The sequence below is a fragment of the Eublepharis macularius genome, chromosome 9 (genome assembly GCF_028583425.1).
Source record: "Eublepharis macularius isolate TG4126 chromosome 9, MPM_Emac_v1.0, whole genome shotgun sequence".
NCBI classification, from domain to species: domain Eukaryota; kingdom Metazoa; phylum Chordata; class Lepidosauria; order Squamata; family Eublepharidae; genus Eublepharis; species Eublepharis macularius.
The window spans coordinates 41045204-41061478 of NC_072798.1; the positions used below are offsets into that span (position 1 = coordinate 41045204).

At 43.2% G+C, this 16275-nt stretch overlaps 1 protein-coding gene across 1 annotated transcript; it reads left to right on the forward strand.

Annotated features, from left to right (window-relative positions):
- Nucleotides 1-8: 8 nt before the first annotated feature.
- On the forward strand, nt 9-12390 carry LOC129335278 (cytochrome P450 2D14-like). The gene is made up of 9 exons (XM_054987709.1): nt 9-245; nt 545-716; nt 1659-1811; nt 3116-3276; nt 4460-4633; nt 5480-5621; nt 7551-7738; nt 10627-10768; nt 12099-12390. Exons 1-9 carry the CDS (start codon nt 9-11, stop codon nt 12275-12277), a joined length of 1548 nt encoding a protein of 515 aa, XP_054843684.1. The 3' UTR covers nt 12278-12390.
- Nucleotides 12391-16275: the final 3885 nt, after the last annotated feature.

Here is a 16275-nt window from a genome sequence, read left to right on the forward strand (position 1 = left end):
GAGGGAAGATGGTAATTCCAGCAGGTGCAATCCCAGCTTCTATCTCTTGGCTGCAAGCCCAGGTCTTATTCTGCTGGAATAACATCACAACATTGACCATTTGTTTTCTACTGCTGGCCCTGCTGCTTGATTATATAATATACAGAAAGAGAAGCATCCGCTTTCCACCAGGACCTACTCCTCTACCTTTCCTTGGGAACTTGCTGCTGTTTGATCTCAGAAAACCACATGCTACCGTCCAACATGTAAGTAATAGCCAGGCAAGGTTTAGGTGGCTTATAGTATTATCAAATGGAAGGTCTTATCAGGTATAGATTCTAAGCTCATATTTCTTTGAAACAGGGGAAACCACGTCTTAACTGTGCTTCTTATATAATTCTTCAGCCAAGGTTGCACCTGTATGCAATAAATGATTGACTGCTTGTTAAAATAAATTGTTTAGGGATTACATGGAGCTATGGCAAGAGGCTCTTTTTCACTGTACTGTCATCAGAAGAGCCATGTATTTTCCTCTCTTCTCTTGCTCTTTATTGCTTTATCACAGTTGTCAAAGAAGTATGGATCAGCCTTCTCAATCCAGGTTGGATGGAACAATTACGTCACACTGAGTGGATTCAAGATAATAAAAGAGGCACTGGGACAGAAAGCAGAGGACTTTGCTGACCGACCACCTGTCCCACTATTGAGTCTAGCAGGCTACACAAAAAATTGTGAAGGCAAGTGTTGCTTGTGTGATGATGGGAGAGTCTATGAATATTCTAGCAATATGGTTATGCACTGCTGGGGCTGCAATAACACAAGCAAAAATGACATATTTAAATGCAGCAACAATGGGTCCCATTGGCTCTCTCTCTTTGTGCATTCCAAATAAAAGGAAGTATGCTTACCATAAAATAGCCATTAATATTTATCACCAGATATAAATAGCAGAAGAAATAATCCAGAACAAAAATATTCCTAGGAAGTAAGGGAATTCCTTTTCCCTACAAAATAGCTGCTGTGGAAGGGTAGATTAGAAAGAACTGGGATGGTTGTCTATCTACCATCTACAGTCCTATACTATTTCTGGATAACCTGGAAAAGTACAGTTGTGTATCCCTTTCAATTTCCTGCTGGTCATCATCTCCCCCAAAGAGTCAGAGAAGAAAGCAAAGAAGGGAAGAGGGAAACTGAGGAAGCAAGTCAGCAGGTATACTTAAATAAGAGTAGCACTCAAGAGTGTAAATAACACTCATTTTTTGTAAGCAATGCATTCAGATGAATATATAGGTAATGTTACAGAAATTAGTTTTTTGTCAGCCATGTGTCACTAACATTGGCATTTGCAGGTTGGTGGGACAGAAAATATGTTCTTGTGACCAGCAAAGTTTATCACTGTGGGCAACAGGACAGATGTTACTTGTCGCTTATGTGGTTGGCAGGAACTGTAACTAAAAGTTAGCATGGACTGAACTAGAACTGAAGTTCTCAAGGGGATAGTGAATATTAGGCCTGGAACTTAGAAGGAGATTCACCCACCTCCATCCTTGTAAAATAACACCAACCAGAATGAAAAAAATTAAATACAGAACAGAACATGCTTAACTTCAGACCATCTTGTGAGAGAAGCAAAGAGAACAAACAGTGAATTGACAGGTGTTTCTTTCAAATCCATCAAGGTATACTCATGGCAACATACAGCAGTGGATGGAAGGAGCAAAGAAGATTCTGTGTCTCTACTCTGAAAAACTTGGGGATGGGAAAGAAAACACTTGAAAAGAAGGTGTCTGAAGAAGCTGGATATTTGTGCTCTGAGTTCAAATCACAAGAAGGTGCATCTCATTCTTGGGGCCATTGAGAAGGCTTAGGGTGTGAATGTTTCCTAGACAAAGGGACTATAGTTCTGTGGTAGAGCATCTGCTCTGCATACAGAAAGTCCCAGGTTCAGTCCACAGCATCTTCAGCTGAAAGGACCAGGGAGGAGGTGATGTGAAAGACCTCCGCCTGAGACTCTGGAGAGCCACTGCCAGTCTGAGTAGATGATACTGAGCTTGATGGACTGATGGTTTGATTCAGTAGATGGCAGCTTCATGTGTTCATATTTCTGTGCATTAGGGGAAAGGCTACTTTAAAAAAGCTAAAACGTTGAGTATAAGATGTCAGTAATAGGGCAGGCCCAAAGATTTTTGGTGTGCTAGGCAAATGACTTCACACACATCCCAGCACCATGGGAAGGCACCACCACTATTCTCCTCCTCTCCCCCCCCCACTACAGGGAAACTGCCCCCACTCACACCACCCTCACTGGGGCCGGGGCTGTGGCTTGCCACAGTGTCACACCTCCCAGAAGGAGCAGATTGGGATGCAAATATAGCCCTGGAAAATGGCTGTGCCCCCCAACCCACCCATGGCCCATCCCCAGGTGAAGGGGGAGCAGAGGAGGGAAAAGTCTCATCTCCATCCCCCTGATGGAGAGAGAAGGGTAAGAGCAGGTTTGGTGCAGGCTCCCCACTGCGGCAGCAGCTGGTGCTTACCACAACATACCCCAGCTCTGAGGTCAAGGTAGCAACAGGGTTGGGCTGGGGTTGGCACCCCTGTACCTCTGGCAGCTTAGGCAATCACCTAGGTGCACCTTGTGGTCTAGCCCTTCTCTGGTGAATATTAATTTCCAGTTTTCCTGTTGAAGTTAGTCGGTAAATTAAACATGTACAGCAAACAAGATTTCAGCCCACAGGTAAAAAGAACCAACAACAACATTTGATTTATATACCACCCTTCAGGACAACTTAACACCCACTCAGAGCAGTTTACAAAGTACGTTATTATTATCCCCACAACAATCACCCTCTGAGGTGGGTGGGGTTGAGAGAGCTCTGGAAGAGCTGTGACTGACCCAAGGTCACCCAGCTAGCTTCAAGTGGAGAAGTAAGGAATCAAACCCAGTTCCCCAGATTAGAGTCCTGCACTCTTAACCACTACTGAACTAGAAACCTCCCTAAATTCACCTGCATCCCTCATTTTTTCTTGCCTATTTTTGAAATTCTTGCTCAGTGAGCTTTTGTAACACTTGCTTAATGAAAAGCATGATGTATATGTTAACAACCCTCTAATACTTTTGTTGTTTTATTTCATACAGGATTTCCCTTTAACCCACAAAATCTTGTTAACAATGCAGTTGGCAATATTATCTGCATCCTAACATTTGGTGAACGATTTGAATACAGTGATAAAACATTCCTGAAGCTAATGAATTTAGCTCGTGCACTCATGAAAGCAACAACTGGAATCCTGCCCCAGGTATCTTTATGAGACTGGATAATAAAGGGAGACAACCAAAATATCAGTCTAAGAGCAGAACCACAAGTGACAAAAGGCACAGATTGGACACTTGTCAGCTTCCCTCAAGTTTTGATGGGAAATGTAGGCATCCTGGTCTCGCAGCTTCGCTCTCTGACTGCTGTCCAATGGACTTTTCAACTGTCACTTGTCCAACATTCCGCCAAGCTGCCTACATTTCCCATCAAAACTTGAGGGAAGCAGACAAGTGTCCAATCTGTGCCTTTTGTCACTTGTGGTTCTGCTCTAATTTGAAGTTAGAAGGCTAAGCTTGAACCTGGTGAAAAAGCAGGGCAAACCACAATTCCTCTTTCCCCCTAATGATGAGAAAACTGGAAATTCTCCAGACCTTCTTTGGATTTATATATATTGTGGATAACATCACGAATCCTCTGGGGACTTTGGTTATTAACAGGATCCATTCACTTATTTAACAGTACAGTAGCAGATCAGTGAAGTATCAACTAACAACTAATGATCAATGAAATTCCTACTTCATTGTGTGCTTGAAAAACAGCATCTGTCAAGTACATGTTAGGCCAGCATGATACAAGATTGGTGAGCTGTTTGGGGCTTGAAAGGATCATGTTGTGCAGGTCTGGGCTAAATACTGCCATTACTAAGACAGAAGTTCTAACTCTTCAAAAGAATCACTGGTCTAATCCAGGCCTATTTAAATCAAAAGGAACTTGGCCGTTGAGTTCTGTGGGAAACCTGTGTGGTACACTGAATGGTTCCTCATATAAAAATTATCAAAAGTTGGCGTCACTTTCAGCTGAGAATACTTTAAGGTACTGCTTCTTGTTCTGTGAAATGTAACCTTCACAGATAATTGTTAGTTTACAAGTATTTGCACATCTGTATTTGTAGTCTGCAAATGAGATGTGTGATCGGGATAACGAATGCCTTTTAATGAACATGTTTCTAAACTGAGATACAGCTTTTTAGAATAGATAATAGCTTCATTCCTCAGATTACCAAATGACAGAAATAGGGACGAGCTAGGATGAAATTGTGACAAAAAGTTCTCATCAGTGTGTAAAAAGGTAATCAGCTGGGAGCATTCAATCAATTACATTGCTGGGAAAATAGCTGATAAATACTACCCTTACTAAGTGTTCTTTCTTCTTTGTTGACATACTAGATGATGGCTGTAGGATCTTGGTTTTCCTATATGCCGGGACCTCATCGTAAACTTAAGATCATCTATAATGATATTAGTGCCATACTAAGAGACATTGTGAATGAACATAAGAAAACCAGAGATCCCACCTTCACAAGAGATTTGATCGATGCATTTCTGGAGGAGATGGAAAAGGTAGGGAGAAATTTATGGACACCGACTATGAGGGGATTCTTCCTCTCATACAGAGACCCCTAACCTTATTCAACCAAGGCAGTCAATTTAGCACACATGTTTATATCCTCTTATAAACAGTTTCAAAAGTAAAATAGTTATAAGAAACTATAAGAAACAAGAAGCTAAAACTATATCCTTGTAAAAATTTCCTGACATAGACACCCCTCACCCCGTTTTATTCATTATAATCTGGATCTCGGCTGATTAGTGATGGAAAAACTTCTGCCCTAGGGCCAAACTACACAAGATGCTTTCAATGAGTCAAGACTGGATTCCCAGGCAGAATTCAGGATGGAGCCAGGGTTCAAAATTGAAACCAGATTTTCAAGGGGTCTTATCAGAATCCTTAGGAGCGTATTGTAGATTCAGGAAAGTCCAGGCTGTGTAATAGCCTTCCATCAGCCTAGGATATGCTTCAGGTTTCAGTACGGCTTGATGACAATATTGGCCTTTGTTAGTACAACAGGTATCAGCAAAGAAAATCAATTATCATTTCTACTGAGTAGAGCGGGAAGAGTCTCCCTTCTCTCCCATTGCCCTTGTCAGAAATACTAGTAGCAGTATTGGTAGTGGAATAATTCATATGCAAGTGCGTATGTGACTTACATAACAGTCTTTGCAGTCTTATCTACAAAGGATAGTCTTATCTAGGGACAGTGAGCACTTCTTATCTTTTTTTAACTGAGGTATATTTTGCAGGTTACTGTTGAAAAGCAGAATCATTGCTAATTCATAGGTTAGCACACAAACATAACATAATATTGAATATTGGCACATGAATTAACAACTTTTAATTTCCTTCAGGTTAAAGGAAATCCAGAGAGCAGTTTTAATGAGCAGAACCTCATTAAAATTATTTATGAATGGGTTGCGGCAGGCACTGAAACAACTTCTTCCACTATACTCTGGGGGCTACTGAAAATGGTCCTTCATCCTGAGATTCAGAGTAAGTGATAAACTTCAGGGGAAATGTAGACATTCTTCACAGCATTTGCATTTTGGAGGGCTTTCCTGAAGATACAGTTTGAATTTTTAAATTGCTTCTCCTTTCAAAAAGTTATATAAGAAATTGCAATTTCTTCCATGTGCCCAAACACAACTGCTGGTGTTTAGGTGGCCAGGCTTATATCTTATACCTACCTCCAAGTCTTTTTGTTGCACTAAGGAAGAGAGGAAGGAAGTATGTATAACATCTGTAACTTGGAAAGGTTTGTGAAAGCTGACAGAAGTCATGGTAGTTATAACAAATCTCCTCTCCCTATTTGAGGCTCACGCAAAGAGACATGTCAGATTACAATTAACACTAAAAGTTTCTCTCCTCTCTCTTAACTTTGTTACTTCTCTGGATGGAGGCCATCTGCAAACTAGATGCTGGCCTGTCCAGAAACATTGGATTTTCCCTGTCCTCATAACCAGGGGTATAGACTTTTTAACTTCCCGAAGGGGCTAGGGCAAGCTGTGGAAAGGGGCGAAGGCAAATCTGAGAAAAATATTAATAGCTGTACACTGTATAACATGAATGTACAAAACAGAACAAAAACAGTTCAAAACAATCAAGAAAACCAAATATTCATTACCTAAATTTAAAACAAGTTTGAAGGAATTCTTCCAGTTAGATGAAATACATTGATAGAGCTATTCCAGATTCAATATGTTTACTTTAATTGATGCTGTCTGAACAAATACATTAGCTATAACATTAAGATTTAATATTAAGCTCCATCTCCCAAGAAAATTATTTGTCATTGCAGAATAGCCATGTGATTAAGCCTGACTTGCCTCTTGTGAAGAAAAGCTAGTCCCCATGAATGTGGGCAGAACTTGATGTCAGCTTGCAAAAGATAAAATCTGTAAATAACCACTCTGTTGTTCCAAATCAAATTCCTGAAGGCCAACAGACAAAAATTATCAGTGGGAAAACTTATTTTTGGCAGAACAACTAGTATTTGCAACAAAAAAAAGTTTACAGGGCACACATTATGTACAGGTTAACAAATCCACAATTCCAGCCTCTATCTGGGCCACACTATTAAGAGCTTAAGACAGACATAATTCACAACAATCATTACAAAAATCAACCTGTACACAATGTGTCTTGTGTGAAAGAGTCACACACAGTAAAGTCAGAATGGAGAGGTCACTCTGCTAACTTGGTCTGAGAATCCAGTGAAAAAATGGGTTTTTTACTTCTGTCAAACTGAGGTGCAGTTGATGATAACCCCAAAGTAGCAACACGAAGATCTGATATTTATATTTCCAAATCCCAAAATAAGGGCAAATGAGGCTTGCTTATGCTTGCTTTAGGATGAAGAGGGTGCCCCCAAAATATCAATTTGATTCTACTCAACACTCTTTATGATGACAGATTTTAAGCACAGATGTTTGGAATGTATGCAGACCAAGAAATAGATGGCATGTGTGGCTGCAAGCATGTTAAGGAGCTGTGTGTAAAGGGATGAAGGTCTGTATGCAATAGGAACAGATAAGAGTAATGTAGAAGTGCAAAGGATATTTGACCAATGTAAGATTGGTTGCCTGGTTGTGTTTTCAGGACATTTACAGACTCTGGTACCGTTTCTCCCATCTACTACAGATAATAACTGGGGGGTAGAGGTGGCTGTTAACAGAAAGCTGTGCAAAAGAAAGTGTTCAACCCCCACCACCTGTCCCCCAGTCCAGACCTTCCTAATCCAAATCCCCCCTCCCTGGAAGTTACTTTTTATTGTTAAAGAAGATGTTAGGAAATCTGATCATCAGTCTTTCATTTAAAGACCTATTTAGCTATAAAAACACCATGCAGAGTTGCAGATCTCTTTGTGGGGAAAGGTAAGATACTTATGCAATACATTCATACTAAATTAATTAATATTTCCAGAAAAAGTCCATGAAGAAATTGAGAAAGTTCTTGGCAAGGACAAAGTACCTATGATGGAGGACCAAGCAAACCTGCCTTATACTAATGCTGTCATCCATGAAATCCAACGTTGTGCTGATATTACGCCTTTTGCTTTACCTTATATAACACGCCAAGATACTGAAGTTGACAAATTTGTCATCCCTAAGGTACAGCCCCTTCAAAAGACACTTTTCAGAAATAAAATGAGAGTTGCCAAATCACATAAAAGACCTAGTAAGTAACAGAGCTTCATGGTAATGATTCTAAGAAGAGTTGCTCCAGTCTAACCACTGGAATAACTCTTCTTAGGACTGCACTGTTAGTTAGCACCAATAGACTCAACTTTAACTCTTGATTACATAGCAAAATACTATAGGTGGCTGGGATAAAACGTTGGTGATGGACAGACAGAACAAGACACTGCATCTTTACCAGCCCCAACCCACGATCTCAGCTGGCCTCAAGGAGCCATCCTGGGCAACCCTTGCCAACTGCAGCTGAACTGCCTGACTTGGAGCTGTCACAAGGCAGAGAACTGTAAGAACACAAAACATGGGCAAGACTCCTGTGTGACATCCTAAAAGCAATTCACTTACCTTGGAGCCAAGTACAGTAACACAACCAGTTACTTTCTCCTTGGAAGTACAGCCATCGGTCAGCATAGCAGGAGGGCTTCACTGCCCTTGGAAAAGCCGGCAAGCAGCACAGGGGGCAATCTAAACTCCCCTCTGTCTGGAGATCAGGGGGCGGGGCCACCAACCATGTGACCATTTTCAAGAGGGCAACCCACTGAGTTCCACCACCTCTTTTCCCAGAAAAAAGCCCTGGTGTTGCCAGTCCCCCAGTGGAGGTGGGAGATTCCCTGCTCCCATCCTCCACTCCTCACCACCACTCACCTGGCTTGTAGGGGGAAAAGGTGGGGGAACAGGCCACCTCGGGGGTGCTTCTGGCACAGTGCGACTATGTCACTTCTGGGAATGACATCATTTTGCAGGCCATTGGCGTGCTCCCGCACTTCCGCTGGGCTGATTTGGGCCAGAAGCGGCATCAGTGTGCCACGCAGGGAGCACACGTGCACTTTCTACACATGCAAAGAGTTTCAACAGGTAAGTGCCAGGTTCCCCACTACTCTTACTGGGAGGGTAAGGGGACCTAGTGATCCTAGTCATTATGCAAATACCAACAACATTCTGAACTATGCATATTTGTAATAAACAAGATGTCAGAAACCCATTGCGGATAGAACAGAAAATGCCACTAAATTTACTGCTCATATTTTAAACTATTTCTCTTGAGTTTATGTTCTTAAAAATATGGACAATACCAGGCCATAAAAAGTTCTACATCAACACCTGCTGCTCCAGGAGTTTTCTAACATTGCTGTTCAAACAAATGCTGCACAGCTCAAGGAGTCTTCAAATGGAAAAAAATCTTGCTTGGCACCAGTCTTAAAGCAGAGGATTTACTCTACATGTTTCTGACTATTATCTAGAATTGTGACTCTGGAAGTGCAGGAATTGGCCCTCTTCTTCCACATCTAGACTATATGGATAGAAATAAACAATATGCAGTACTATTCTTCTCTCTGTCTGGCTGCCCCATTTTACGCTCTCCTTTTTCCATTTTTCTTACTCTCCTCTCTGTACCCTTGACTAATCCTCGCCTGCTTCTTTGTTTGATGTTTTTGTGTGGGAGGGTAAAGACATATTCTCCCTCCAGAAGCAGGAGTGGGATTTGCTGCTGCGAGTACTTACACAGCTTGTATCTTTGTGCCTGCCGAGCCAACACACATACCCGACACTAGTGTAGATTTTCTCCCTTATCTCCATTCTTTGGGCAGTTTCAAAGTAAAGTAGCTCAAACCATTTACTTCTATCACTAGCCCAGTGATGAAATTGTCTGGGGTCTGAGACACAGCCCCCGGCCTCGCCGGGAGAAAGCAATGGGAGACAGCCGGGAGGTGGCTGCCCTGCCACCCCAGTCAGCAGCCATGGCCAGAGCCTGCCCACTCCAGGGGAAAGGGGCAAAGGTCCAAAGCCCCAGAGGGCTAGAGGGGGCAGGGGGAGGCCAGCTAGTCCCACCCTCCAGGGGGAGGATAGGGGGCTGAGCAGAACAGAGGGAGAAGGCAGAGGCAAGGAGAATAGGGACCCAGCAGCAGCCCAAACAGAGCCTTTACCAGCCAAGGAGAAGAAGCAGCCACAGCAGCTCAGAGCCATGCCCCAGCCTCCACCTCAACTTGAAGACAGTAATCTGGCTCAGGAGATGCTAAGAGCCAAGCCCCTCCAGGTGGAGCTACTGAAGGCACTCTGTGGGAAGAGCTGGGCAGCCAGCCAAGGGGCCACAGCTGGGCCTGCCTTCAGCAATCAGCTCAGCCAGAGAGGTCTGGCAGCCAGCCAACATGACACAGCTGTTGCTGACCCAGGCAGCCCAGCCAGCTACCCCAGCTGCAGCAGCTTGAGACAGCCCAGGCCAATGCTGGGAGGCCAAGGAGGGGTGTGGCCTGGCAGGCAGGGCCTGCAAGGAGGGTGGGGCGGTGAGAGAAGGCCCTATAAAGGTTGGCTGGGAAGAGCTCTGGGGTGGTGGGTGTGAGTAAGGAGTGATGGTGTGGAGCAGTGTGAGAGTGGAGGCTTGGAGGAGAGTTCTGGAAGGAGGAGAGCGCAGGGAGTGGGCAGGCCAGGTTGAGCAGGCCAGTGAGTGGACTGAGAGGGAGTCTGGGTGATGTATACTGCCCCTCCTTCCACAGAGCAGGGTCCTGCAGCATCCCTGGCACCCCTCTGATGTCCGGGCTGGCCCAGCCGGTGCCCTGCCCAGTGGCAGCAATGGTGAGCCCTGACAGAAATATCCATATTAATTCAGAATTAAGTCGTTGCTCACTCATAGGTAAGTGTGATAAGATTACCCTGTAATGGTATATTCAGAAAGACTGCAACTATATATTCAGAAGTACAGAGTCTCTGGAAATCAGATCCTTTTCGTAAATGCTACCCACATTCATAGATGTAATCCTTGAAAACCAGCAGAACATTCTAACATGTTTGTTTGCATACCATTTTAGGAGACCATCATCTTTAATCACTTGTCTTCTGTGCTGAAGGATGAAACCATGTGGGAGAAGCCACACCAGTTCTACCCTGAGCACTTCCTGGATGCCAATGGGCAGTTTATCAAGCGAGAGGCCTTCCTGCCTTTCTCTGCAGGTGAACCCAAGTGGGAGGAGGATATACAGAGAAAATTAAGCATTGTTTCCTTTCCTCTTTCCCCAGCAGTCAGGTGCCCATTTTCATGGTCATTCCCCCAGAAGAGAGTACAACAGACTCTTAAAAGTATTTTTAGATAGATAGATATATAAATGCTTATATACACAAGGTTTACAAGCAACTTCTACTAGTAGCAAGCATATTGTTTTGAGATCAAGAAGACAATGATCACTAGTCTGAAAAGATAATTGTTCTATGCACCATTCACATTACAAAGTTTTTGTGTTTATTGAGCAACAGCACATAACACAACAGCACGGCATGGTGGTTAGAGAGTTTGCCATGGAAGCTTGCTTGTGTTACCTTTGGTCTGTCACTCTCTATCAGCTGCACCTACCTCACAATGTTGTTGTGAGTATAAACATGGAGGAGAGGAGAATTATGTAAGCCGCTTTAGATCCCCCTTAGGGAGAAAGGCAGGGTATAAATGTAGTAAATAAAGAAACACATGGAGCTTGCAGCAGATGTTCAATGAGAGCTTTGTGCCTCCCAGACTCACACAGGCTCTTTTCTCCTTGTGACTAGCATGTGTGTGTATAGAAGCAGCTATAACCTTACTCATCAATGCTGTTTTCTCCTCCTTAAACCACCCATAGAATGGCTATTAGCTCCATTTGAGAAATTGTAATACTTACTTGACTGCATTTAAGTTTGCGATGGAGCTATTAGCTGTGACATTAACAGGATAGGGGGAATGTCTGAATTTGGAGGCTGGGCTTCAGGGGAAAAAGTTATTTTAAATAATATATACAGGGCTTTTTTCTGGGATAAGAGGTAGTGGAACTCAGTGATGGAACTCAGGACCGCGCAATGACATCACTTTGGGTCAGCTGGAACAAGGGGGGAGTTTTTTAAAGTTTAAATTGCCCGTGGTGAAAATGGTCACATGGCCGGTGGCCCCGCCCCCTGATCTCCAGACAGAGGGGAGTTTAGATCGCCCTCCACGCCAGAGGAGCGGAGGGTGATCTAAACTCCCTTCTGTCTGAAGATCAGGGGGCGGGGCCACCGGCCATGTGACCATTTTCAAGAGGTGCCAGAACTCCGTTCCACCGCATTCCATTTAAAAAAGCCCCCCCTCTATATATATACATACATACACACTTTTAAAAAAAAAATTGGTTTACCCAAGCCCACTTCCAGACTGAGAGAGAGAGAAGAGTTCATACCATCATTTATATATATAGTGAGAGAGAGGCATGCAGGGACAGAGAGATAGATTATGCCTCCTCCAGCTCTTATACACAAATCATTCTGCTTCCTTTCCCCTCAGGCCGCCATGCCTGCCCTGGAGAACCAATGGCTAGAATGGAGCTCTTCATCTTCTTCACCAGCCTCCTGCAGCATTTCGCTTTCTGCATCCCCGAGAACCATCCCAGGCCGAAGGAGGATAGGGTCTTTGCCCTCACGGTCACTCCACCACCTTTCCAGATTTGTGCCATCCCCAGATAATGTTTCTCAGGTATCTGCTGCCCAGTCTGTGATGGCCTAAAAGTTGCAACTTGCCAGCACAGAGAAGTCTGTGGAAATGCATTAAATTCGATTTTGTATTTCCCTGCTCTGAAAACAATGTGCCTGTGAATAAAACAAAACAACCGTTAATTTTGTTGAATGTGCATGGAAATAAATTCAAGTAGTTCACTCTCAGATCAAGAAAATATCTCACTCAGAATGTCCATAGCAGCAATAAAGAGGACACATCACATGTGTATGGATTTCTCCATCTTGCAATGGGTGAGGCCCAGTAGAGAGTCTTCCCAACCCCTGCCAAGGGACTAGGCTTGTTGCCAGTCCCTTAGTGGGGGTGGGGAATCCACCACCTCCAGTCACCTCTCACCTGGCCCCGAAGGGGGAGGTGTGGGAACAGGGCAGTGGGATGAAGCATGCTTCCTCATACTTTGGACCACCTCCACATCATGCCAATTTAGTGTTTTTACTCGATCAGCCCACAACATGACCCATTGCTTCCCCATCATGCTGGGACTGACATTCCCAGTGCGACACGGGGGCATTCCAGAACAAGTGTGTGCACAAGGTGAGTTCTCCCCAGAACAACACCCCCATCCCCCACTTTCACCCCCAGGGGACCCGGTGACCCTAGTGTTGGCCAGTTTTCTGTTAGAGAATTTCCCTTTGCAGTGCCAAATGGCAGGGGGACCCTTCCCTCTAAGGTTCAGCTCTAGTAGTCCAAAGAAACTCAAGTCAAAGCCATTGGCAAAGTACAACAAGGTTTATTAGAAAGACCACCCAGTGCAAACCAGACAGGTGAGAATGCATAAGTGAGGCCATTCCAGCTTCATCTTCTATGCAGTACAAAATGAAAATGAGCATCCTAAGTTTACATGTCTCAGTGTTATAAGTCTGAGGTCACTAAGATACCAGGTCTAACAATGCTACAGCTGCAGGTTGCATAATACATCACAAAGTAACAAGCTCACAGAACACCATGACCAACTAACTAATGTCAATGAAAAAAAGAGTCAAAAAAGTAAACAGTCTCATATCTTCATTAAATACAATTCAATAACCACATACAGAATAAGCTGCCATCAAACACTCCAAGGCACAAAGGTCAACAAGCAGTAAAGTCCTGGATTCACCATAAAGTGCACCATGCAAAAGGTAATAAATGCAAGTGCAGTTCCGTTGAAGAGTAGCTGAAGAAATCCATTGAAGAGTAACTGTGATGGAGGTGCCAGTATGTCCACCCGTTTCCTTCTTCCTGGCAGTTACCACAAATGAATAGTTACAATCAAATATTCAGAGCATATCCCAATTATCTCCAACCAGTAAAGAGGCAGCTTCAATGGATTTCTTCAGCTACTCTTCAACGGAATTGCACTTGCATTGAGTTGAAATTTATGGACATCTCATTTGACTGTACTGCATATGTTTTGCTGCTCTAGGCACGGTCACTTTAAACTGTACTAAAGTTTTTGTACTACCATTATTTATTACCTTTTGCATGGTGCACTTTATGGTGAATCCAGGACTTTACTGCTTGTGGACCTTTGTGCCTTGGAGTGTTTAATGGCAGCTTATTCTGTTTGAAGTTATTGAATTGTATTTAATGAAGATATGAGACTGTGTTTACTTTTTTTTTACTCTTTTTTCATTGGCATTAGTTAGTTGGTCACGGTGCTCTGTGAGCTTGTTACTTTGTGTTCTTTTCCGTGATTCTCTCCTTTTGCTACCTGGGCCCTTTTCTCACTGCTTACCAGGACTCGCAACGACGCGGAACATCGCGCTACAAATGCAGAAAATTGCATTTTCTCGTGCGAGATTTGCACGACATCACACAAGATTTCTGTGACGTTGCACAAATCTCACGCGAGAAAATGCGATTTTCCGTGTTTGTAGCGCGATGTTCCGTGTCGTTGCGAGTCCCGGTAAGCAGTGTAAAAAGGGCCCTGGTTACATAATACATATCAACATTGGTCAAGTAAAAGAAAAGAACATGTGTAGGCAACTTAGGTAAGAGATATTGGTAGAGCTGATACATCCAGGGATGGACTGTTTCTTCTAAAAACAGGCTGTCTGGTATTGTACTGGTTATTAGACTCTAAACAGAAAAGATGCTTGGTCAGCAGAAGCACGTAGCAAAAGGGGTCAGAGCAGGGGCAGTGAGTTTCCACTGGGCTCATCACAAAGACACTATGAAATATCATGGAGGGATATTTAATATTCCCTAACAATTGCCCAGATAGTGAAATTTGTCTGGTTGCTCTGTTTTGGTACTCAGTTACAGAGTGGTGGGGCTTACCAATACCCACTTCCTCTTCTGCCTCCTTATGTATCTGCTCCCAAGGAGACACAGAAACTGTGGGTGAGTCCTCCATGCTCTAGCTCTGCTGGGGCTGAAGCAGGCCCCTTGGTTATCATTCAGCCTTTGACTCTTGAGAGTCACCTGAGCTTCTGGCTAATCGTTGTGTTTGGAGATGCTTCTGAATTTCTCTCTAATCAACTTTCTCCTGAGAGAAAGTTATTGCAATTCACATAGTTGCTGTCACCATGCATGTATGGCATGGTTTAGCTTTTCAGTTTGATTGGTATGTTAAAGAATTGATTGTCTGCAGGTATACTGAACTCTCAGCAAATATCTACCTTTCTATGCTTTTTTGCATGCTGCATGTGTTACAGCAATGCAAATCTCCTTCCCTGTCTGCTACAGCCTCTGATGACAATGTGTTCATGTTGTTTTTAGCATCTGGAATCTGCTTTAAGGGGTCAGGCCCACACTTTTCTCATCCCATGAAATCACTGTTTGGAACAATCATTATCAGTGTCTTTTTAATTTGCTTCCTTTTAAGTCCCAGAATATGGATTTTCCATGGCTCCAACTACCAGCCCAGTGTTTGTGTTTCAATGTGGGTGAAAGGCAATGTATTAGAGATTATAAAAAGGATTCACACATTCATCATCACTGGGTTCATTAGCAGGTAGGTGGAGGACACATCAAGTAGGGTTGCACACATTGATTTAATTGGCAGATTGATCAGCCAAGGATTTGAAGACAAGCTAGATGAAGATTTCAAAGTTGTGTTCAAAATATAGAGGTGTGGTATACACTAAAATAAAAGGATGAGGTAATTTAAAGCACATCACAATTTCATATTGACCTGGAGTTGTGAAAGCTGAAATCTAAAAGCTTGTTAGAGATGGAAATTATCAGAAGGATTTAGGAGGGGATTATTAGAGGGGTTAGATGTTATATAAACAATGGGTACATTGCATGTCTGATTAAAAGGGTGTGTTTTTTCTGTAATGAATATAAATAATAACCTCAAAAGATGAAATGACACTTGATGAATCCGTAGGAACCTTGCTGACATCCACCCATAGCAAGTTGATGATTGCCCCATGCAGGGCTTTTTTGTGGTGGTACTCACTGGCACCTTTGTGAGAGGGGGCTCTCCCAAGCCATGAGGGGGGAATTGGTGGAAATTGGTGCAGCCTTATATAAGAGTACCAGCACCTCTTTTTAAAAAAAAAACAAAAAAGCACTGGTAACATCACATGCAGAGATGGAAGAAGACAGCCAGCACACGCTGACACAGCAACGCCCCTGGATATATCAGCTTGCACCTCACACATACAGGAAATAACAAGGTAGGGAAGAAAGGGAACACAGTCCCCCCCACACACACACACTGTAAGGAGGACTAAAGCATGACTAGTAGGATCCCTAGAATGAAACAGGCCAGTGAAAAAAACATGCAACTCAATTTTCATATGCCAGTGGCTACCCAATTTAAGCATTAAATTGCTTAAATGGAAAAAGAGCTCATGTCCAAATAGAGTCCAGTAGCACCTTTAAGACTAACCAATTTTATTGTAGCATAAGCTTTTGAGAATCAAGTTCTCTTCGTCAGATGCATAGTACAGAAACTGGTCAAATATAGAAGAGGAGGGAGAAGGAGGGGAGGAGAGAGAAGATGCAGTTAGGGGGG

Excerpts from the sequence above, each read along its gene's own strand:
- LOC129335278 (XM_054987709.1), top strand. The coding sequence starts at position 9 with ATGGTAATTCCAGCAGGTGCAATCCCAGCTTCTATCTCTTGGCTGCAA. Across the intron at positions 1,812-3,115 it reads TGAGTTCAAATCACAAGAAG|GATTTCCCTTTAACCCACAA; the intron begins GTGCATCTCATT and ends TATTTCATACAG. Across the intron at positions 5,622-7,550 it reads CCTTCATCCTGAGATTCAGA|AAAAAGTCCATGAAGAAATT; the intron begins GTAAGTGATAAA and ends TAATATTTCCAG.